At 36.9% G+C, this 24,383-nt stretch overlaps 1 protein-coding gene across 6 annotated transcripts in view; it reads left to right on the top strand.

The window, feature by feature from the left end:
• The first annotated feature begins 31 nt into the window (after positions 1-31).
• LOC131592068 (probable methyltransferase-like protein 25) overlaps positions 32-24,383 on the top strand; it is a 51,440-nt gene continuing 27,088 nt past the window's right edge. For 4 of the 6 annotated variants that reach the window (XM_058863334.1, XM_058863331.1, XM_058863332.1 and 1 more), the window contains exons 1-5: positions 32-278; positions 4,261-4,425; positions 8,969-9,069; positions 14,784-15,416; positions 15,636-15,780. In XM_058863334.1, coding sequence (XP_058719317.1) covers positions 32-278; positions 4,261-4,425; positions 8,969-9,069; positions 14,784-15,416; positions 15,636-15,780 — 1,291 coding nt within the window. Of the gene's footprint in view, positions 279-1,261; positions 1,406-1,441; positions 1,457-4,260; positions 4,426-8,968; positions 9,070-14,783; positions 15,417-15,635; positions 15,781-24,383 lie in introns of those variants that run through there. The other 2 variants (XM_058863333.1, XM_058863335.1) reach the window with 2 other exon arrangements.

Below are 24,383 nucleotides of genomic sequence, written 5' to 3'. Positions count from 1 at the left end.
GCCGCGGCGCCGACGGGCCGCGCGCGGGGCCATGTCGCGGCCGCCGAGCGCGCTCCCGGCCCAGCCGCCCCCGGCGGCGGCGGCGCGGGCGCTGCGGCGCGCGGCGCGGTTCGTGCGGCGCGCGCTGCCGCTGTGCCGCGCGCACACCGTGGAGTTCTTCACGCGCGGGCTCTGGGAGCGGCTCGTGGCGCCGAGCCCCGACGCCGTGCTCGAGGCGCTGCGCGCGGCCGGGCCGCTGGCGCGCCCCCTGGCGGCGGGCGCCGCGGCGGCTCCGTGCGGTGAGTGGCGCGGGGGGCGCGGGCGGGGCGCGGGGCGGCGGCGCTCGGCCGTGCCGCGGGAACCGGAGCCGCTCGGAGCCGTCCCGCTGCAGACGGAGCGCAGCCGGCCTGGGAATTGCACTGTCGGGCCCCGCGGAAGTGGCCGCGTTCATTTGGAAACGAAATGAAACTCCAAGCTGTCAGATTCCTTCACTCTGACTGACTCCTGAAGAACACAATTAAAATGAAAAAAACCCCAAACCAAATGAAACAAAACACACCAAAAAAAATAAAAACCCACCAAAAAACCCCCCCAAAAACCACCCAAAACCTCCACGAGTGGAAAGATGTAACAGTTGAAATCCTCCGGTGTTGAAACTGGAGATGCGGGGGACAGCTGGAAAAGGCGTAACACCGCTTTCCTGTGTATCTGTAATAGTGCGTCTGGCACAGGAAAGCAGCTGCTTTATTTCTGACGAGATCTATTTAAGTAGCATTTCATATTTTTAGTAATTTTCACATAACTGAAGAGGAAGCCAGCTAGGCTGCTGTGTTGCTGAATGCAATGCGCTCCAAGTAGGAGAGAAACGTACCAGTAATGAATGCTCCTTGAAATGAAGATAAAGCGTCTGAAAGCTGTGGTATTTGGGGGGACTGATCCCAAGCAAAGAGATCATTTTCAAATCCAAGGTGAAATCTCTGACAAAGCACTTAGCTGAGAAAAGCCAAAGCATATGGAGTGTAGATCGCTGCCACATTGCGTTAGCTCTGAAATCTCACGTTAAATGGCATGCGAGGCAGGAAAGCGTGTGGAGTGGAAGAGAAGGCTCCGCAGGATGTAGCATGTGCTTTTTGGCATAGAAGACAAGCTAAAATAATGATTTGGACTCAGAAAGAGATTGAAGAACTGTGAATTGCTATATCACTAGCAACATTTGCTCTGTTGGGTCTAATGACCTCTCAAAATATTAACTGTAAGACTCATTTTTAAAGGGTTATTTGGGAAAAATCCCACAGAGGTTATTTGTGCATAGAAAAGACACTGGATTATGAATTACCTTCAAGATCCAGATGGAAACAAGACAGTGGTCTGGTCAGCAAGCAAAAGTGTTGGGAAGCAGCAAGGACAGGCTTAATGTTCTTGACAGGTAATGTCAGAGTCAGGACTGGTTCAGAGCAACAGGACATAAAAATTTAATGTAAATAGAGGCTGAAACAAAACTAATTATTAAATGAAATCATCATAAAGAAAACAGTAGAGGAAAATTACTCTGCTCTAACCTGTTTCTATGGGAAAGTGCATGGAATGATTCAGACACCAAAGTGGTGGCCTGTAGAGTAGAATGAGAATGAGGAATATTGTTTTGTAGATTTCAAAACTGGGAAATAATTTAATAATTTGAATTCCAAATGCGTGCTACAGATTCTGATGCAGAAGTTACTGGAACAAAAAGAAAATTTATGTCTAAGCACGCCTTTTGAAGGGTATGAAATTTTCATGCTGTATTTAAAACATGGCATTTTTTCTTTTGATTCTGCAGGGATTGTTTCTGCTAATTAAAAGAAAAAATGGAAGACTTTCCCCTTTTTTCCTGACTTTATAATATGCTATTTAACGCAATTCACTGTAGTGGAGTGGGTATATGCATGCTGATATGCTTGGAGGTTCATGCCTTCCTCATTTGACTGCATAGTATCTGTCCATCCAGTCGTATGATGAAAATACTTCATAGTAGAATATAAGTTTTTCAGTGAAGACACCTGCAAACATCTACTTACATTTGCAAATAAGTGCACTGCTAGCCTGTATTAAAATTAGGAGAGAGAGAGGAATGTAGTATTATATCTTATCATAGTATCATAGCTTATCTGAGTGCATTAGTGCAACTCAATAACATTAGGGAATCAGAAACTGACCATCAGAAATCTTGAAACCCAACATAAACAGAAATTACTCTTCCCTGTTCAAAGTAATTTCATTATAATGACCATGTGAAGGATGGAACGCTTGTTTTCACTTGTATGCTGCAGAAAAATGTAACATCCCTTTTTAGTTTCAGAAACTGGTTTGAATACATCAAAAAGCTGACATTTGCCATATTGTATTTTGTTTATCACATCATTGCAGTAAATTGGACACAGGCACAGACAAATCTGTGTTTAAGTATTTTCATATCTTACTGTAAATTACTGTTTGTACTGTGATTCCAACTTTGGGGCATATGTTTCTTTCCTCTGAAGATTTGTTTGCAAATGTAGAGACTGACTGGTTAAAAGACATGCTAGATTTCCTCTTGTGAGCATCCAGAGTAGAAACATGTCAAAAAACCTAACATTTTTAATATTCATAAATAATACAAAGTTCACCCCAACTGCCATTCTGTAGCTTGAAGTTAGGCTTCAGAAGCCTTAATGTAGTTGGTTCCTTTTTTTCAGTTGTCAAGGTGGGCCAACAATTTTAAGTTTGGTGGGACTGTTATCATGAGAGATGCATTAGCAATCTTGTATGAGATCCTGCTAGTTCTGTCATGTTCTTCCACTAAGTAACCAGGCTAAGGAGCGTTCTAGAACTCGGGTATTGCTGCATTGTATTTCACTTAAGTGAGATTTGTGAGAACAGTAATTATATTTTATGTCAGCTGCTGAAAAAGTGAAAGCACATCTATTTCCTTATCTTTCTGTAATAAATTTTACAGAAGAGACATTGGAAAGCAAAGTTGCTTTCCCTTTTTCCCCTTTTCCATAAAAGCTGCAGTCTTTATTTCTCATCTCTAGTATCCTGTTACAGTCTTACCCTTCATGAAGGCTACACTAACTAAAATTTGTTCAGACAAGGGAGTTGTTTATGGAGAAAAGTGGCTTTCTTTTAAGATTTTGTAGCAGAAGTAGAGTAAGAAGTGCTGTGCAGGCAACAAAACCATGTTAATTCTGGTCATAACTTAGACAATATTTTGCTTTCTTCAATACAAAATTTGTTTGCTGCGCTTGTCACTTTGTAGTGTCATATCATGAAAATTAACGTGTTTTGGGACTGTTTTCAGAGGATTGTAATGTATGCATGACCCTTAATTGTGGTCATGCAGAAAATTGAGAGCATTAGAGCTGAGGTCAATCAAAACAGCTGTATCCATTGTCATGCCAGATTCAGGAAAGCTACTGCGCTAGGTATGTACTTCCTCAAAATCTACCTATGACACAAAAGACAAACTAGAAGACTTTTTCCAAATCTTTGTAATGGTTGGATTGCTGGACTGGTTGCCTTTTAAATATTGAAAAGAATTACAAATGTATAAAAATAATTAGCAAAACTATGTAGAATTCACAAATAGGTAAAATAGAGAGGAATTAGACAATACAAAACAATCTTAGAAATAATAAATAATTCATACTGATATGTTTCACTTAAAAATAAATGTACATTTTTGAAACTCAGTACCAGGTAATACCAAAACGAAGTATTGCATCATGAATCTAATGAAATACATATTGGAATTTAACTTTGGCCCACACCTGGTTGGAAATAAAAATTAATTTAATTCTCCCAGTATTCATCAGTGACAAAGCAGCTTGGAAAGTACATAAATTGAGTGATTGTGAATCTAAACATTTCATATACTGAACAGCTGCATTCCTTAAAAAAAAAAATCCAGCAGCATATATTGGCAGATAGGGCTGACTAGGATGTGCATAATGAGCAAGTTTGTAAACAGAAGAGAAGTGATAATGTTGGCTGGATTAACTTGTCAATTATACTAAAGTAGGTTTGCTGAAACAACAGATTTTGCCACATTTACACTTGCTCAGCTAAGAGCTGAATTTGACCTCAGTTCTGAAGGGGGAATACAGCTGAAGAAAAATAATGAGTTTTCCCACTTAGAGAAGCAAGATAAATGGCCAGTTGTGTTTGATACTAAGTATTTATTGCCAGTAGTTCTCTGTCAGCAGTACTAGAGAGCTGTTAAGCACTGTTTACAAAATTTTTTTCCTTTTCTTTTATGTGCAGACGATGACATCTTTTCCGGTGCATTTTGTGAAAACTCTGGGAAGCTTATCAATGTACATTTGTTTGCCCTGGCTGCTAAGTATTATTCTTTGCCCAACCTTGGAGTGTGTACCCCACTAGAAGATATGCTTGAAGCACTGAAAGGAGACAGTGAAGGAGCAACAGGTATATTTACATCTGTATTTTAACATTTGCTTATTCACTATAGGACTGTAAGAGAGTTTTGGTTTTGGAGGGTAGTTTCTTGTTTGAGGGTTTTTTTCCTACGTGAGCCTCACTTCTATTTTTATTTGTTCTTGGATATTTTTTTTATTGTCTTTGTTTACAAAATGGATTCTCTTGCTAAAATTTGAGCATTTGGTATCTATAGACCCATCATGGGATTCAATTCCAAAGGGGATGGGACAAAGAAAAATGCACATCACTACTTGAGATACCTTGTTAATTCTCTTTGTTTTGTCCCTGATTGACAAGAATCATAGTTGCTACTCGTGCTTTTCTTAGAAGTATCACCCTAAAATATGGCAAATGTTTGATGTCTTAGAAAAAAAAGCTTAATTAATTCTGTATTTTTGGGACTAATACCATTTATATGTGATAAAACAAGTAGTTTCATTTTCTGTAGTTAAAGAAATTGAATTGGCAGCAAGTTGGACCCTGGGAATCTTACCCTGATTATAATTTTTAGATCAGATGATCCTTATTTGGACTGCTGTCATTTTCACTGCAAATGAAATGGCTATTCATGGAGTCCTCAGCCTCTCTAGGTTTGCCACTGTCTTTGAGATTTCTCATTAGTTTTTAAGAGATAGACTGAGCAGCTCTCTGCCTTAGCCTTCTAGTGCCTTTTATCTCTGGGATGCATTAAAACTCCTGATGTTTCTTATCCTAAGTGGTAGCACCATTATACAAATGTTGTGCATCTCTCCCATTTTCTACAGCAATCTCTTTCCAATTTTGCCATTTTTCATGGTTGGCTCCCCAGGTTTTTTTAGAGGTACTAGAATGCCATTGCTGAGATACTCCTAATGATTTGTAGTGCATTCCTCCTACTTTCTGGCTTCTTTCCTTATGCTCTTAGTTCATCACAAACCCTTTTTTCTTCCTTGACAGCTGTATGCTGTTTTTCTTTCCCACTAGCTTTTTAGCTATTTTCAATTTTACTTTATCTCATTCTCCATGTTCCTCTTAATTTTCTGTAATTTTCTAGTTCTACTTTCTTCTATTTGAGTTAACTTTCTTAGCCAAAACTTTGAGGAGTCTTTCACCTTCTTGTCATGCAGAATGGAGCATCAGGAATAATGCAATTGCTGAGTATTTTGTTCTGTGTAGCAGGAGTGATACTTGGTTGGGTAGCTGGGGCCTGGGTTTGGTTTTTTTTGCAGTACTTCTTGGGGAAAAATAAAATGCATTCCAAATGTGTACAACAGAACTATAATTCAAAACCTTTGTGCTGGATTGGCAGTAAATATCAGTTAAATTAACTTAATTGAAGTTCCTGGTAGTCATTTGGCATATGCAAAATACCAGCTTATGGATTCATAATGTGCAAGTTGCCAAATGAAAGTTGTGATCTTTTAACTTTGAGCTATTTTAGATATTTTGGACTTATTTCTGTATTTCAGAAGATATCTTTGTTCCCTGACATGCTAAAGCATGCTTGCAAGTCCAGAGAAATGTAAGTCTGAGAAAACCGGCAGCTTTTTGATGGTGTTGCCTATATTCTGAAAAATATGCATCAGGGTAATTCCATATCCATATATGTTTCAGATATTTTTAATACTTTTTCTTCTTCTAAGACAAACAGAGCCTTTTCCCACAGTTTGCATACTTATATAGTTCTCTAGCTTCTTTGCAATCTTAATGTAGATATATTCCCATCCTTCCTGGGAATAATTGGGAAGCACAAACATTTTAAGGATGTTGTGGACATAGCTACTCAGAATGGAGTTCTGAATCTGAAGGGTGTTCTGCTCTGCTTCGTAACCACCCAGAAGTGATGGCTGGATTGAGAGTACTCCACCTTTGCTGTGTGTTTATGGCCAAGGTAATAATCATGCCATGCAGTGGCTACTAATGAATCCATCTTTCAATTCCATGTGCTGGAATATCACTCTGCCTCAGAAGGGGTTTTTTTGAGTATATGGTTAGTCCAGCTCCTGACTCTGGATTATGGAGTTAAATCACCGTAGCAAACTTCTGTATAGATGGTTGTATGGTGTGGACTACGGATTTATACTTTTTTTTTCTGGTATATAAGTGAGTTTCCACAGGTAGCTGGGGTATAAAACCCTTGCACCCTGCCATAGGAGATCTTAAAAATGTCTGTGTTAGCCCTGGATAAAAAGTCTCTCCTCAATTTGCTTAGCTTCACAACTAAAGATGTAGCTGTAAATGGCACTTCAGTGTTAAAGCAGTTCTTCAAATGGAATACAGGTACTCATGCTAGGGATTCCCAATGGAAATGAGCAGCATTTCATTACCAGCTGAAATTGGTAACATAAAGCTTTCTGTTACTCTGTCATATCCAAGCTACTTCTCTATTTGAAACCACACTTTATCTTTTTTTCATCACAATGGAAGATGGTTCTCTATGTTTCTGATGTTTTTTTGAAATTAGTATTTGTTCTGTCTGCATCAGTTGTACACATAGTAAGGAAACGTACATGTATTATTATCTGTTTCAAGAAAGTAATTTTGTGGTAGCAGAAAGAATTTACACAGTTTCAGTCAAACTAGTATATTTTTTTAATTCAAATTTTCAGCTGTCTAGGCAATATAAAACAGTCTCCAGATACATTTATTTGCATTAGTTTGTAATATCAGGGTTTTTTCCAGAATAATGTAAAAATCTATCAGAATTTTGCATAAAAAGCAGGAAAAATAAAATTTATTTTAAAACCCATAATTTTCTTCAAAAAGTATCCTTTGCCCTGAGCTGAAATATGAGCAGTGTATTATCCTGCAGAAAGAAGGGAAAGCAGTCAAAAAATGCTTAAGAAAGTTTTGTAAGCTAAGGTGATAAATAAACTATAGATGTAAATATAAACAAATTATGCTTTTTCTATATGGAGCCTCAGCTTTTGTAAGTTAGGTAATTGTTCTGGATCTCTACCATGTTTGAAATACTTAATTTGGATTAAGTACTCTCTGACATAGTACTTCACCTAGCATTACTCCATTCGGTGTTTTGAGTTCATAATAAAGAGTAAAGGTGCAGTATGTGGTCATTGTCCAAAGGGACAATGCTGCTTTGGAAAAAAAAATAACTTTTATTTCTGTCAAGAAGTTAAATGTCTGTTTCTTCTTGTTCCATTTCTGCTTCTTTTTCTGATGAGCCAATCCAGACACAAAAATGTTCTAACATAAACAAAAACGAGAGACCTTATTTCTTTTAAATTTTTTTCCTGTCTGTTTTTCTTTAACCTGATGTGCTTACAAATTATGAGCTTTTTAGGATGCTGTATAGATCTTTACAATTCTAAAGTTAAGGAGATTCTTCAATGAGATGACAAACAATTTGTTTCTGCTATTTGTATTGTTTAAGTCTTTCAGTCTATTTTTCCTTTTGTCAGTTCATAGAGTCTATATTAGATTTTAAGTATTGTCATAACAGTTTATTATAAGAACCCCAGATGTTCAAGAAATAGACAGAACCCTTGGGGTTTGGGAAAAATAGAGAAAACTCTGGGTTTCTTATGAGCTCAGTTCAATTCCCCACTCTCTTTTAAATAAGTAACACACTTGGCTCTGCTCCCAGCATGGTTTGATCAAGAAATGAACATTGTTTTTACCTAATGATCAGTTTCTGGACAGATGAAAACATACAATGCATAAAGCAGAAAATGGGAAAATATATTAATCTGCCTAGTCATGTAGAAAAGTCCTCTTTTCTAGGAGCATGCTCATTAGTAATGATCCATTTTCTTCTACCATCACTCAGTCTTACCATCAGTTTAACTAGATCCAAGTGTACTGCAGCACTGGACCCCTAAGAGAAATAAGTAGGTTGCTCCCAAGGGAATGAGAGACTTCTGAGCTCCTGCTTTGGCTGGGTGGCGCAGAGGTTTGCAAGTGAGTGCGCTTGGTGTTCTGCACAAGCAGGTAACCCACGGTGCAGGTTGACTCCATCTCATTAACACATTCTCCAGCAACACTGAAATGAGGGATTTTCTGCCATTAAGGTGTAACAGTCCTATAACTAATCCACAGGGTAAATAAAGAAAAGTTCATCTTCCTCTGAATTTTCCCAGTACTGCTCATAACTTTTTAGTAGAAATAGTGTATCTCCCTCTTGATATTGACAGCAAATCCGCAGCATTAACAAGCTGTACAATGCGATTGCTTATTGTCCCAGCCTTTTAATTTCATTTATGAAAAGGTAGATGTGATAAATGAGACTAAATAAATATTTTCCAATGTAAAGGAAGAAATAGTACAGTTTTATAGTTGTAGCTATTGTCTGATATATGGTCAGGTATTAAATATGCTACATCTTAAAAAACTGAGTTTTGTAGAGTGTTGAATGTTGCTAATTCATCCATAATCCAGAAGTTTACTCCTTTACTAGTGATTTAGTGAGTTTTTAATTAAAAATTATTATCCTGGAAATATATGAACAGTATTAGCTTTTTTTTTCCTGATTAATCACAAATCCTTATTATTACATGTTGTGTTAATGTGTATTTATTTTCCTAATCTAATACAGGTATCAAACCAGATGAGTTTATGAATAATAAGAAATCACATGAAGTGAAGGTCATGTCAGAGCTGGTAGACAGCATAGCAAATTATTGTGGGATAAAGCAGGTAAGAAAGCATTTCTTGCTGTGTGTTACCAGGTACTTCCTGAGTTATTCTCCTTGATGCATCACTTTGATATTCTGTCACTGCTGTTCTTATTTTTCCTGTCCATAACTGGAGCTAAAGAAGAGCTCTTGGGGCCAAACTGAAGGACAATTTTGTTTACTAATGTATTGTTCCAAAGGAGCTGCCTTTCAGTGACTCATAATCACTCATGAGTAATTTTAAAAAGTTATGATCATCCTCTATGTGTTGAGCAGCTAAAAACTGTTCTGCTTTTTGGACTGGTACTGCCTTGTTTGTCAGTATTCTGTTGCTGGCAGTTTTGCACATGTCAGTAGGAGGGAGAGCTGCCTTGTGTCATGCACACAGGGGTGTCACGTAGAGACCAAGGCAGAATATCATGAGAAGGTTTGAAAGCTCCTCTTATTCTGACATAAGATTTAAATTATTTCCTGTTGTTTAATACTGTTCACCTTTATTAAACATGGATTGAGATCTGTAAATTAGAAATTTAGTTATGATGTTTTTAGTTTGAAGAGAGAGCAAATTAGGCAGAAATTTATGTAAGAGTGTGTATGAAATACACTTGGTAGAACATGTATGAGGCCTGGACACCCAACACCATTATCACCTAGCAATTACTGCATGAGTTGGGTGTTTCATACATCAGATAACAGGTCTGTCTTTGGGTAGTGAAGAATTGCAGGATTCCTTTCTCAAATTTGATAGCAACTTAAAACTTTTTTTTATACACATATAATTGTGATTGTACAGTGTGCTACATCACCGTTTCAGTAAAACCTTGTAGAGGTTTATTTATGGATCTGTTGACAAAACACAAGCAATACTTGACTTTTTTGAATAGTGTGTTTCACATTCTGTTAGACAAAATACACCAATACCATGCCATAGCAATACCATTTCCTCAGTTTACATACATACGCTTTTTTTGTAAGGTTTTTCAGTGATAAACCTTATGTTAGATTCCATACCATAGGCCTGTGTTGTGGTAAGGCTAAATTTCTCAGTATCTGGGTGAGCTGAGTTCGTTAATTCATTTTAATCTCTCTAATGCTGGTAACTGGCCAATGTAACTTCATCCTTGGTTTGAACTAGAGGTGACATGGGGCTCTCGATGCACATTTGATTCCCTTCTACATCTGAGCTGCACTTGCTTTCCATGCAAGGGGCTGTAACTGTGAATGGAGACTTCCTCCAGGCTAATATTTATTCCCACAAAGATTTTGTGGAGAACAAACTATATTTGTTTAAAAACAAAAGTTAATAAGGTACCTGTCCAGATTTTATGGTGAGGGTATTTTCTCTGAGTATTCTTTTTTATAAGTAAATATGTATGAGTATAGTTTAAAAGTAATGTACCTGCAGCATCCCAAGTTGCTGTTGTTGCTCCCACCACAGGGAAAGCCCTAAAACTTGGATTCAGCTCCGAACTGCTGAAGCTGAACTTTGGTTGGGAGGTTATTTGGCTCAGACTGAGTTTAATTTAGATACGTAAATGATGCCATACTCTTGCTAGATTTGGGTCAGGCCGTTGGCACCTTGGACACAGAGATCAAAATCCTCAGTCCTGACCATCTGTTTTGTGAGGAACAGCTGATGAAGACAAAGTTTTAGGTAGTGTACTTACAACTGGGATTGTCAAGTAAATAGAGAGCTTCCATTAAGGCCAAACATCCCAGGGTGAGACACATTCAGTTTGTGAGCATTTGTGATCGCTTACAGCGGTGGGAGGCAGTGTCTCCAGCAGCCCTGTAAGAGCCAGCCACAGTGACAGAGACCTCCACAGCCCTAAAGTGGGTGTGCTCTGCAGAGAACAGAAATACACTAGCAGCACATTTGTGAAAGTCTGCTATTCTGTCATGAGCATGTTTTTTTTGCCTTGTTTAGCTTTTGTTTCAGGCAAATATTAGTTAAGTATTGAAGACTTACATGTACTGAAAAAGCTGTAGGAGAGTATAGTTTGCTTACATTGCAATAGTAAGTGGTCTCTGTATTTGCTGGAAAGTGGTGTTTCATATAGCATTTTTGTTTAGATTTAAATAGTTCCTGTGGGATTCAGGAATGAAAGGAAAGCAAAAACCCTGTTCAGAAACTGAAAAAGTAATGCCATCTTGATAACTTAACTGAAGTTTCAATGTAGCTGGTTACTAATAAAATCTCAAACCAATCTTTATTAAGTGTCTGTCAATATGCTGCATATATACAATATATATATTCATCTCATTACAATTTCATCTAGTAATTGCACACTTTTATCAGGTAACTTGGATTATGTTTATACATGGGATTATTATCTGTTTACTTTTAAAAAAATTCTAACATTTAATGAAAAATATTAATGCGGTATATTATTATATATTTCAGTATATGAAATACTGAATGCACTATATTAACTTTTTTCCATTTTAGTCATACACTATAGCAATATTTATTTGTGCAAAGTTACAAATCCCTAATATATGAAAAGAGCTTTCCTTTTACTTTGGAAAATAAAAAAAAGGAAAGCCTCCTTCTTAGTCTTTAAAAAGCAACTCCTTTTATTTTTGTTTTCTTTCAACTGAAAAAAAAAGTAGCAATTATAAATTTTAGGAGTTTTTCCCTAATTGATTTTTTTCCATTCTTCTTGCAAAACAAAATATATGTAGCATTTAATTAAAAAATCTAGAGTTATGAAAATGAAACACATGTTTTACAACAACACATGTCCTCAGGGTGTTTGTTTCAGATATTACAGATCACTGGCAGCTTGAAAAATGCCCTCCGTTTCACCTCCATACCCACGCTGTATATAATGGGTGGTAGAAGATATTGTTCTCTTTTGGTATTTTTTAATGTGCAATAGTAAATAGTAAAATAAGAATAAAAAGCAAAAATTTTATTACCACTATAATCACTTCTGGGTTAATGATTTGAATTTAAGTAGTAATTCAAAATAAATAGAGGGCTTTTTTCTTTCAGTAGTTTGCTGACCCTTTTAAGCACCATTCCTATCATACAAGTGGAACTTGTATTTTAAAGAAGTTCTTGATTAAACTCTGAAAATAAGCCAGTGTTGATTCCTCTTTGCTTAAGTGCACATTTGTTTTATTTAATGTATTGGTCAAAGTATTCCTTGCAAATTGCAGCATGTGCAGCAAAACTTGGAGTGTGTAATGTAAAGATGATATAATTCTGCATACAGCATCCATTACATTTGTGAATTGATGCTGGGAAATGTTGGAATGCTTGATTGTGCCAGAAACTGTGTTTAAACATAGGACCCAACTCTCTCTGGACAAGACCTTTGGAGTTTATTATATCATGGAAATTTCATTTTAAAAGTTCATGCTTGACAGATAGGCTATGGATTGCTTATTACCTTTCCCTATGTAATCAATGGAAGGTAAAGCAGGGAATAATTGAATGCAGCTTATTTGTTTCGTGCAAGAACATTGCTTGCTATTTTTAGTCAATTTTCCTTTTGCTTTTAAACTGTTCTCCCCCTGCTAATTTAACAATGTATTACTGTTTTCTATTTACTTGAGAAACTTTTCACAAACTGCAGCTGGTCTCCATAACCACCAGGGGTCATAGGAAGAATTCACTACCCCTCTCTTGTGTCCAAGTGCTGCTTTTTACTGAAAAAAATCAGAACTTGAACAAGAGGAGGAGTGCACATTCTACATAATTGTAATGTCTGCTAAATAAAAGAGTGGGTAAAATTATTCCTAATGACAGAATCACAGAAAGGATCAGGTTGGAAGTGATCACAGTGGGTCCAACCTCCCTGCTCAGCAGATTCATCCCAAAGCACAAGGCACAGGATTGCATCCAGATTATTCCTTAATATCTCCATAACCTCTCTGGGCACCCTGTTCCAGTGCACAGTCACGTGCTCAATAAAGAAGTTCTTCCTCATATTTAGATGGAACTGCCTGTGCATCAGTTTCCAGCTGTTGCCTCTTGTCCTGCTGCTTGGCAGCACCAAGAGCCTGGAGAAATCCTCTTAACACCCTCCCTTCAGCTGCTTTTACTCTCAGTTGTCTCCTATCAAGGCTGAACAGGCCCAGCTCCCTCAGCCTTTCCTAATAAGAGAGGTGCTCCAGTCTCTTCATGGTCTTTGTTGCCCTGTGCTTGACGTGCTCTAGGAGCTCCGTGTCGCTCCTGTGCTGAGCTGCCCAGAACTGGACATAGCATTCCACTTGTGGCCTCACTAGGGCTGAGTAGAGCAGGATATTAGTGATTAATGTGGCAAATAAATGGCATTTTAAAAAGTATGCTTAGGTTATATAAATTTCATTTCCCTAAATTCATTGCTGTACAGATTTATTTCAAAAGAATTTATGGTGGTAGATTGTCTAGATTGCAAATATTCATCAATATCACATGATGACTACAATGAGAAAGCCATGTTTGAGTAAACAGTTTTTACCTAATATTATGTATTCTCCTGTGTTTTTCATAGTCTTTGGTGACATTGGCTCAAATTTTTATTTCTAATTCCATGGCTGTCCAAATCTTTTTATTAAGATAATGAATAAATCTTTCTCATTGAGTAAGAATATTGCTGCATTGAATATTTTTACCTGGTAAAATACTGTGCAGTTGAGTTGGAGATGCATCAATGTAGTGTATGCCGCAATTTGGGTTTAGCAGTATCAGTGTAAGCTTTCTTATGAACATGTGACAGACCAAGAATAAAACATAGATGTTCTTAAATCAAACACTTCCAGGAGCTTCTGCAAAGAAGTCATTATATCTAATCAATATAATATTTGGTCAGTACCTGGACAGAAGTGAACATTGTAACTTTCTTTCCTTAGAGAAGTGTCACTCTGCCAATTCTCACAACTATTATGTTATGTATTTATTATATATGTATTTATTACATGTTAAAACATGTGTTATATAAAGCTGTGATTATGTACTGAAAGATCTCAGGTTACTCTTGTTTCTGCTAATACTTTGTATGGGGTTTTCTTTCCTGGGGTACATCAGTCACTGAACTAGCACATGGTATCAGCTGTGAGACAAACTGTCACCTATCACTCCTTCCTCCAGAACGGGCAGTGCAAAGTACATGTGGCTTATGAGCCCCTTTATTTTATTAGAAAAGCATCCTCATGTTAAATAAAGATGTATGGATTGTTTCACAGAAGGGGAAAGCAGAATAAGCAAGCATTCTGACATAAAAGAGTATCAATATCACCCTTTTTTAGGTCAAATCTAAAGGGATTAAATTAGGCACTCAAACTAAGGATGCTTTCTGCTCTGCACTCATTGGCAGTAGGCTCCTAAGTATGGGAATTGCGTGCCTAAAGCTGAATACTGTGTGTGGTTTGTTTGCTAACTCTGACCCAGTTTAGTAAGGGCAGGTGGAATTGCTGTTGGTTTATGGTTATTTTTTTTAGCAGAAGAAAGGTCTGTGTCAAAAAAATATACTGGAAGTCTTTACAAGAAGCAGGGCATGTGTATTGCATAAACATTGTAGTCTCTGTTTTCTGGAGTACATCAGTTAAGACTTAATTCTGTGTTTTAAAGTCAGAAGATGGACCAACAAAGCAAAAGAGCTAAGTGCGTTGAGAAGTATGGTACTAATAAGGTAGCTGTTCAATCCATGCTTAAATTTTTAGGGAATGATTTTGCATTTGAAGTGTGCCTTGTTTCTTATTAATGCAGCAAACTTTCTTTTCCTTTATTTTTTCTCCATTATCTAGGTGATTGATATAGGTTCTGGAAAAGGCTACCTGAGTTCATTTTTGTCCATGCAATATAACTTAAAAGTTTATGGAATTGACTCCTCAAGCTCCAACACAAATGGTGCTCATGAAAGAAATAAAAAATTGAAGAAACACTGGAGAGCATATCAGAGTCGAGGAAGGGAAAACCTCAAAAGCCAGAGTTTGGAAAAGTCAAACAACAGGCCAATGGAAAGTGAAATTAACTGTAAAACAATCAATGAAGAGCTCTTAAATAATGCCAACAGTCTTCAAAATCAGGACCAAGTGATTAACCAAGATTTAGTTCCTTCTTTTGGTTTCACAGAAATGGCTACACCTGAAACCAACACAGAAACTGAAGCTGATTTAGTGACTGGGGCACAATCTCATGAGACCAAACTTTCTGAAGAGGTTCTTGCTGTTCTAAATGTTCTTCCTGCTGATGCTGTAGAAGATTTTTCTTCATCTTGTTATAACTGTGGGGAGCTCTGTGAAGAGGAAAAAGTACAAAGGAAAATGACATCTCTCAAGAGTAAAGCAAGAAAATCAAGTGAATCGAACCTGTATTTTCCATTGACCTCTTGCATCACTGCAGAAACAGAACTCAGTGACATCATAACAGACCTGGAGGTTATTTTACTCTAAATATTTACTCGTTTTAGATTGTCCATTGTCTTTAGATTGCCATTTTCGTGTGTACGTTTGCTGAGTGTACACAGAGTGCTATCTCTGGTGTAAATGAATATTCTGGCCCAATAATGGTTTTTAACCAGGTAGCAGAAGTATGCTATTTCAGTTGATGAAAGAGATGAATTTATTGTTGATTTTTTTTTTTCTTTTCCTTCTCAGGACTGTATGGTGGTGGGTCTACATACATGCGGAGATCTTGCTGCAAATACACTACGAATTTTTACTGCCAAGCCTGAAATCAAAGCCGTTTGCAGTGTGGGCTGCTGCTACCATCTGTTGTCAGAACAGTTTGAAAACCAAGAAGGTAATTCTTCTGAGCTTAGCTCGTGGCTGCCAGTTTGCATGTTGAGAGTATTATACCTTTTAATTAATAATTTCCTTGTGTTTGTTCCTTTCCAGTGGCTTATTTAGTACTGGTTTTAATTACTTTATGAGGATCATTCACTCCCAGATGCACTGTTGCCTTTCTGTTATGCCAATAATCCTAATATTTTTACTGAGATTAGGGACATTAGTGCGTAATGTTTTATGTGGTTTACAGCTGGTTTTGTTCCATTAATTCACTCATAAATGTATAGGCTCTTTTATTCCAGTATGTTTCCATCCTTTTGAAATATTTTGTACCAGATTTTGTCCTCATCTGTCTGCGTGCAACATCCTTTTTTGTTAAGTTGTACGTATACAATGATGAGCAGAATTAAGTTTTTGTAATGTCAGGTAATACTCAAAAAACCACTCATTTGGGTGCTGTGCTGGTCTTTGCCTGTTTGGCCCATCATGAAACAATACATATGTAAGAGTTTTTCTTGGAGAGATAACCTGAAAATTATTTGTGGATTCAGAATATAGTCAAATTTTGCTATAAATGGAGGGGCGGTTTCATTTACCAGGTATTGCTCTTTATGAGTTAGCTGCTTAGGCAGTTACGGCACAGCTCCACACTGGCCATGACACATGCTAGCTCTTGCTTTTCATGTTGTTTTTAATTTGCTCTGCAGCTATTTTAAGAGTTTTTTCAGTGTATTAGTCTTAGTAATTTCAAAATACTTCAGCTCACTCCAAAAGCAAAATACAATTGAAATTTCTGTGCTTCAGAAATGCAGTTAGAGAAAAGACATACAATTACTTTTACATCTGAGTTTTGAGAAATTAAGAACTTTTCAGGTACTTGTCATTAAGTCTGTGTGTCTGAAATATTTGGTTCTTTCTTACTATTACAAAGAGGACACAGCTTGCTGCTCTAGCTATATAGGATTACTTTTTGCAGACCAGTGCATAAACTCAGACACCACCGAAGGATCAGGCATGATAACCTTTTCAAAGCTTAAACAAACAGATATATGTGCATGGTTAGAAGAGACACTGCAGTTTCATAGCAGTATGGAAATGAAGTCAGACTACATGTTGGAATTTCTAGCTGTTTGATTTTACTCTGCTTGAAGGACAAAATTATTCTCAAAGGAGAGAATAATGTTTGGACAGAACAAAAGGAAATTGCAGTATTCTTTTTTTGGGAAAGAATACATATATTGTCCTAGTAATGCTCAAAATTATTTTTTTTTTACTATTACTATGAGAGTGCATATTCTAAAATGTATAATGCTGTTGTATTCCCCTACTAAGTCATCTACCAAATGGCTTGTTCTTAAAGGTGCAGAGGAAGGCTAAGAGAACAAGGACTGACAGTATCTCAGAGCTTAGATCTCTTCAAATGGGAAAGAATTCAGACTGTATCTTGTGTCTGCATTTCCTATACATGGACTTCAAACTGACAGAGCATTCTAGAGGATTCTAGGAGACTCTGTAACTAATCAGATGGTATTGATCCAACAATTTACTTCTGCAAGCAGTAAACAAACTCCTCTTGCAGCTGTTGGAAGGAAGTGGATTTTAATATTGCTTCCAGAATGGGCCAAATTATAGCATTTAAGTAGCAAGTAACTTCTGGAGGCCATCTGGACCAGATCATGGCACAAGGCGGGGCCAACTTAGATAATTTCATTCAGGGCCTTGTCCATTCATGTTTTGAATTTCTCCAAGGGCAGTGATTCAGTAGCCCACTTCAATGTTTGCTGTCACCATGAAGTTCTTTCCCTCATATCTATTCAGAATTTGCAGCTATTGTGCATTATCTATTGTCTTTTTCATTTTGCACTGCCAAGAATAGTCTAGCTTAATCTTTTTTTGTTCTCTTTCCTTTGTTGAAAACAGCAGTTAGATCCTTTCTTGACCTTCTCTGCAGCCCTTTAGTGCTCTTGCCACCACTAAGTTAATTTCAGTCATTATGGTGGGCTAAAGAGCCCAAAGAAGCACTCCAGATACTCTCATAAGTGCTAAAAAGGGAGAATAATCACATCCCTTAATCTGCAGGGTTCACTGTCTAACTTCAGATTGCTATCAATTTTCTGCCTATTTTAGAGTCCACCCATCTGAGTCATATCTTTCCATTTTGTCTATAAAGATGCTAAGGAAAGCTTGCTGAATGACTTCATATAATCAAGATAAACTATGACTCTTCTGTTCCCTAGTTCATGGAGCCAGACACTATATCACAGAGGGTAATAGTTTGTCAGTGCCTGATGAATTCCTGCCCGCTAGTGTCAACTTTCTTCTCGTTCTTCATGGGCCTGGGCATGGTTTCCAGGAAAATGTGCTCCATAAACTTGTTGAGAGTGAGCTTATTCAGGTGAAGATGAGTGTGATTTTCACCTGTTTCCTATAATCAGGATGGACATGACCTGTCGAAGATGATAGAGTATGGTCTTCATGGGACACCAGTGAGTTATGTGATCCTGAAATGCGTCCCATCTGGCCACGTGCAGTTGTGTATTTCCAGTTGGCTTGTGTGGTACTTCAGCCAATATAATCTCTACTGCAGATAGTCCTTCATTTGCCCAGGCTCTGAACTCAGGAAAGCTACTGGCTACTCTAGGCACCAATCAGAGATTGCAGAGACATGTACATGCTTTAGACGGAGAGACCAATTTGAATATTAGGAAGCAAGTTTAGAGCTACATCTCTGCAGTGATGGATAGATCTTCCTAAGAAGCAAAGAGAATTGGGCAGAATTTGCTCCAACACAGGAAATGACTTACTCATTTGAAATCAGTCTAGTAAGTAAGGACTTGGCTGCAAGGACACGGTGGGAAGTTCTGTTCTAAAGCATTCTACAGTCATTTTATCTTGACTAAATAGCCTCGAAGTTTTTCGAAGTCTGTTTTAAAAATGTTATTTGTCCTCTATAAAAGCTTTTTTATTTTCCTGAGGTATGCACCCTTAAAGTCAAGGTTGTGGCAAGTCCACCTCAAAGCTCTTGTCCCCAAAGTAGCACATTTTCCATCTTTGGTGTTTCTTTAATGTAAACTCAGAGTGTTGTTCTCACAAGCACAGTTGAAGCAGAGGAGCCACCTCAAGCAGGAGCTGCGATGGACTTCTGGTTTCAGAGCTTGGTATGGCTGGAGAGCATGTTCTTTGGCACTTAAGATTTAATACCAAGTCAAGTGAAAATTACTCTTTCACTTAATATTAACTGGAATCAACTGATATTCATAGGAATAAAATTTACCAGTATCAACAAAATGTTACTATTTGGTTTTTTTTGGGCTACTGAATTACTTTGGCTATCACAAGTTTGGGTTTGGTTTTTGTTTCTGAGATTACTTCAGGGAATAATGCATTACATTTCTCACGTACTCTAAAAATAGTACATATATTACAAGATTGGCTGATTGAGTTTGCTGTTGGACCTGCTGTGAATTCTTTGGAAGCATTTCTGATGAAAGTAGGTGTCAACAGTCAGAATCTTGAATAATAATGCAATCAGTATACAGTATCCTTCTATGTGTCTATAAATAAACAATTCATCTTGGAATTTTGGTAATGGGACCACATTTCCAATTATGCTGGGAATAATTTTGAACTGTTAAGATCATGAAAGCCTTTGCTTTGATTTATTAGTAACTAAAACAACCAAGAGGTGCTGTGTAATGTTAAATTTCAACTCAATTTTAAAAAGTTGAAGCCAATGTCTTTTAACACCTGTCTTTAAATTTCACTGCTTATAAGCAGTATGAAATTCTAAGTATCAGTTAATAAGGAATAATATGACAGCTCTTGAAAAATTCTAAGTAGTTTTGCTTTGGGTCTCCCTAAGGAGAATTGCCTGTTTATGTAGAGATTCTTGTATGGATAAAATATATGTAGCCATTAATATAATTGATTCCTTTGGGGGTTTTCTTTTCTGTTACTGCATTGGGTAGTCAATTACATCAGAGTAGAAAGGATTTTACTATTTATTAGAGACATTTTACATAAACCTATTTACATAGTGAACCATTATGTCAGTTTTTCTGGGGAAAAAATCAGTTTGCTGATGATTTTTAGGTTAAAACAGACTCTGTGCCTCTGTTCAGGAGATATTCTTAGGATTCTTGGGAGCTGTTTTATCTTGCATTCAGCTAACACATTTTTGGGGCAGTGTACCAGCTGGTCTATGGTTATCTATTAACAGAGAAGAACTGAAAACTTAACATATTTTTAAAAAATATTTTACTTTCCTTGAAAAGGAATTTGAGTTTCTGTGTTCTAATTCTCTGCTTTCCATCTTCCTTACCACCAAATATATCAGTACCAGTCTAGAAACCAATGAAATTCTTCAGTATTATATCCTCTGTTTTGAGGGAAAAATACACGAATGTTTCTTTTGCTCTGGAGCTGCTGTTAAGATTCACCAGAGACAGGGTTACTGAGGTTCTTTTTAATATATCCCTTGGGGCAGATTAGAGTGAAAAGAATGATAGGTGCATGTGTATATATATATATATATATATATATATATATATATATATATTAATATGTGTTTGTGTGTGGTGGTATATATATTTTAGAGCAATTCGGTTGCAATGGAAATGTAGCCATTTTGGTTATTATCTATAACAATATGACATTATAAAAGCATGAAAATATCACTGAAGAAAATCGATAAGGAAGAGAAAGAAATTAGAAGAGTAGCTAATGGAGAGGAAAAGTATCACTACACATTATTTTTGCACTTCAGGAGCACTTTGCATTTCAGATGTCCATTAGTTAAAGTGATGGTCGCAGTCTTGATCCATCAGGGCTGGGGGAAGCCGTGAAACAAACTCTTCAAGGGTTAATATATGCTCAGGATCAGGTGGGAAAGCCCAGGTACCTCCCCTGCCGGGGCGGGGGGAAGTTCTAACCCTTTGGATCATGTGCAGTCCTCAGCACATGTGGTCACAGCACTAAGCCTGACAGAGTTCAAGAAGTGTTTGGGCAATGCTCTCAGGAACATGGTGTGATCCTTGAGGATGGTGCTCTGCAGGGCTACAAGGTGATCTTGGTGATCCATTGGATCCCTTCCAATTCAACATAATCTTTGATTCTGTAATTTCAAATAAGAGATAGGTGTAGTTGTATAGATACTTTCAGTGATAGCTATCTGATAGAAGCTCTTTTTGAGGTTGGCTTTAGTAATACAAAACATAAACTCCAGGTTGTGTAAGCATTGCCAAAGTCAGGTCACTGCTGGGTAGAGGAGTTCTAGAGCTCTACAGGAAGCTGTGGAAAGTAGCTTCTCAATAAGGCACTCTGGAAGAAGTCAGCAAAGCTTTTGTAAAATAAACTTTGACTATTAAAAGCTACTGAACATAATAAAGGGAATCAGAAGAGTTGCAAAGGGTAGTCAAAATTCACAGACAGAATTTTATCAGACTTGTGAAACTTGGCAAAGCCTTGAGTAAGGTGGATTTGGAGGACAAATACTCTGAAACTGAATTTTCTAAAGGATTACTTACACAAGCATAATGGCTTTGTATCACTCCATCCCAGTCAAATATGAAAGATTACTCACTGTTTCAGGGTATTAGAGTACAGATGATTTATGTGTAGCCTAGTTATATTTTCAAAAATATTCCACAGCCAATATCTTAAAATAGCTACCACTGATACCATGGCAACACAGGAAAACACTTCCAAGCAACAGATCAAAAAACTTAATTTCCTTCCCAAGGCATCTTTAGATATTGCTGCATAGGGAACCTTTCTATGTATTTGTGACACAGCTAACTAGTCACTAAATCCCAGATGTTTTTTATAAAAATTGATTCCGAAGAAAATATGAAACTTGAAAAAATACTAAAAAGGTAAGCTTTACAGATGTTAAATGAAAGTATTACCTATTGAAGTTATTATGGTACTTTTCATTAATAAATGTAGCAAGAATATATTAAAACCTGAAACCATCTTACATTTGTATTTTTCTCATGTGTACAAAGTATAAGGTTAGAATTGAGAATGCCAAAGTTTTAATGCACATACTTAAAACATACTCTAGGTTTGGGTTTTGGAAATTATTTTGGTGGCAGCTGATTCTGTTTCCTGCAATTAGAGAACATTTTTCTTCCCCACTGCCCCTTGCTTTCCCCAGCAAAATCCTGCTTAGTCAGGGGACTTTTTTTGAAAAATACAAATTCAAGGAACAGTGAATTACATGGCCAAGGAAGATTTAGTCTACCCCATGAAGGAAAAAGGCAGTTTAGTGGTTATCTATTTCATTTTGAATAACAGAAGTAGACTAAAAATCTACAGTGTTGTGGAAGATAGAGGGTATGGAGGACCTGAAAAAAGATGTTTGTGTTTTAGTACTACTTTGATGAAATTCACAATATATACAAAGAGACAAAGTAGGGTGTATGTGAAAAAAAATGAGGAGGGTAATAGATTAATTCCCACTGAAAAATCTCATAAAGAAAAATGCCATTTCAATCCATTGAATTACATAATCAGCCAAAAGCAGCCATTAGGTTTAGGGTTGGGGTTCAGAGATTCCCACAAAGCCTGCAGCTCCAGGGACACCAGGGCTGGAAAAGGCATGCCAAGAGGAATACGATGCGGCACCAGCTTTGCTGCCTCCACACCTTTCTGATCTGGCTCATCCCATGGAACTCAAGTCAGTTAATATAATAACTTAAGTCAGTTATTTTCCCAGTAATGTTAAAGCTTGTTGGTCTCGTTGTTTTATAATGACAATATTTTACTGTAAAGCTTTGTGAAGTAAAATTTGAATATTAGCATACTAAAAATTGTAATATTCTTAGGGATGGGAATCTATGGACAGCCTAATATTAAAGGTATTGGGGAAGTTCATCCCATTCTCTTGAACTTCTTTGTCATCATTTGTGCACAGAGTTAGCAAATGTGAAAAGGATTTTACCTTTATCTTACTTTTATTACCTTATATTATTTTTTTATAAATACCATATCAATTTAAAAAATGCTGATGTTTAGTTGCATTATTTGCAGCATTTTATTAAATGCGTGATTTAGTCTTTCTTAGAAGTTAGCTTAGAGGTAAAGTCCTTGCTATTTAACTAATATCTTCTGATATTAAACACCAGCTTAACTTCAGTTCTGCTCATTGAATGATTACCTAAAATTCCCTATTTTGTTAACTGCTCATAGAAGGAATTCTGTCTGATTGGCTACTCTGTACTTAATTATAACGTGATTGCTTCATGTGCTGTTGAACACTTGAGCTGTTTCCTGTGAAATGTTCCATGGAGTACTTAAAATGTACTTAAAATGTTTCTTGAATATTTTTTGAGATTTATACAGTGTAGAACAGCTGTTGTGTTGTTAGAGGCACAATAAGGTATTTAGTGAGCTATATAATATTAAGTGTATCTGAAGTAGTTGGAGGCATTAAAATAATTTCTAGTTTTTTAAAATGTAGCTTGCAAATATATGAACTTTGTAGCAATACATTAATCCTAAAATTTTTAAAAGTGTACTTGAGAGCACACCGAATGTGAAATAATAAATAGAATTTAAAGCAATATTGTAGATGTGTGGTCAACTTTTGATATATACAAAAAATTCTTTCCAACTTAAAGTATTAATTTCCCTTTTTCTCCTGCTTTACAGTTTCAATAATTTAAATGAAGATGGTGCTTTGAGTGATAATCTTTTTCAAAGATTATCAGAATTATGCATGAGTACTGTGCACTGATATTGAGATTGTAGCTGACAGGCTAGTATCTTCAACTTGAATGAATGATTAGTTTGCCTGGAGGACAGGGCATAAATTAGAAGGGATTTGCTTGAAAAGATCAAGTATTTCATCTTTCTAAATCAGTTTGCAAATGTTTATTTTGAAATATTTTAACATACATATTAGAAAGACATATTAGTGATAATCATACAATAGGAACCATGTCAGTTGTCACTGTTGGACACAAAATGAGTCACACAGACACAGCTCAAGGTGTGATGAAAGGAAAGAGAAACTTTATTTCTTCTCTCAGAATTTATAGGTTTCTGACCACAGCCAGGGATTGGATGGTCAGGATAACACTTTCTCACTGCACTGGCCATGAGAGATGTCCATCAAAAGACGTGTAACAGAAAGAATGTACACATATCTATGTTTACAGTTACTGTCCTGGGAAAGTCTTTAGAAACTATGTCAACAAGCTCAAAAAGCTGAGTTTTCAGGGTGACAGTCAGTCATTGTTTTCTTTGCAAAGTAAATATATTTAATAACTTCTTACTGCCATCCCTGCAGTAGAAATATTCATGTATTCCATGTACTTCATAATTAGACTTGAAGTTAATTAATATTTTAGAGCTTGTCATGAGGCACTTACAAATTCTTGGTACATTCCTAGTGCTGAAACCAATTGCAATCTGTTTGATCAAATTTCATCTTTATTTCTAAAGAATTTTCTTTCTCTTTCTGCTTGCAATCCATAATTAAAATCCTATTCTTAAATCACAGTTCTCAAACCAGTATTCAACCCCTAAGAACCTCTGGTGTTCCTCAGGGCTAAAAGGAGAGCAAAGTGTGAGGTTGCCTGCACAGGATTCTTGTTTGCTTGCTGTAATTCT

The sequence above is a fragment of the Poecile atricapillus genome, chromosome W (assembly GCF_030490865.1).
Source record: "Poecile atricapillus isolate bPoeAtr1 chromosome W, bPoeAtr1.hap1, whole genome shotgun sequence".
Classification (NCBI taxonomy): domain Eukaryota; kingdom Metazoa; phylum Chordata; class Aves; order Passeriformes; family Paridae; genus Poecile; species Poecile atricapillus.
The sequence above is the reverse complement of the archived record's forward strand: the minus strand, read 5'-3'. Positions and strand labels throughout refer to the sequence as shown.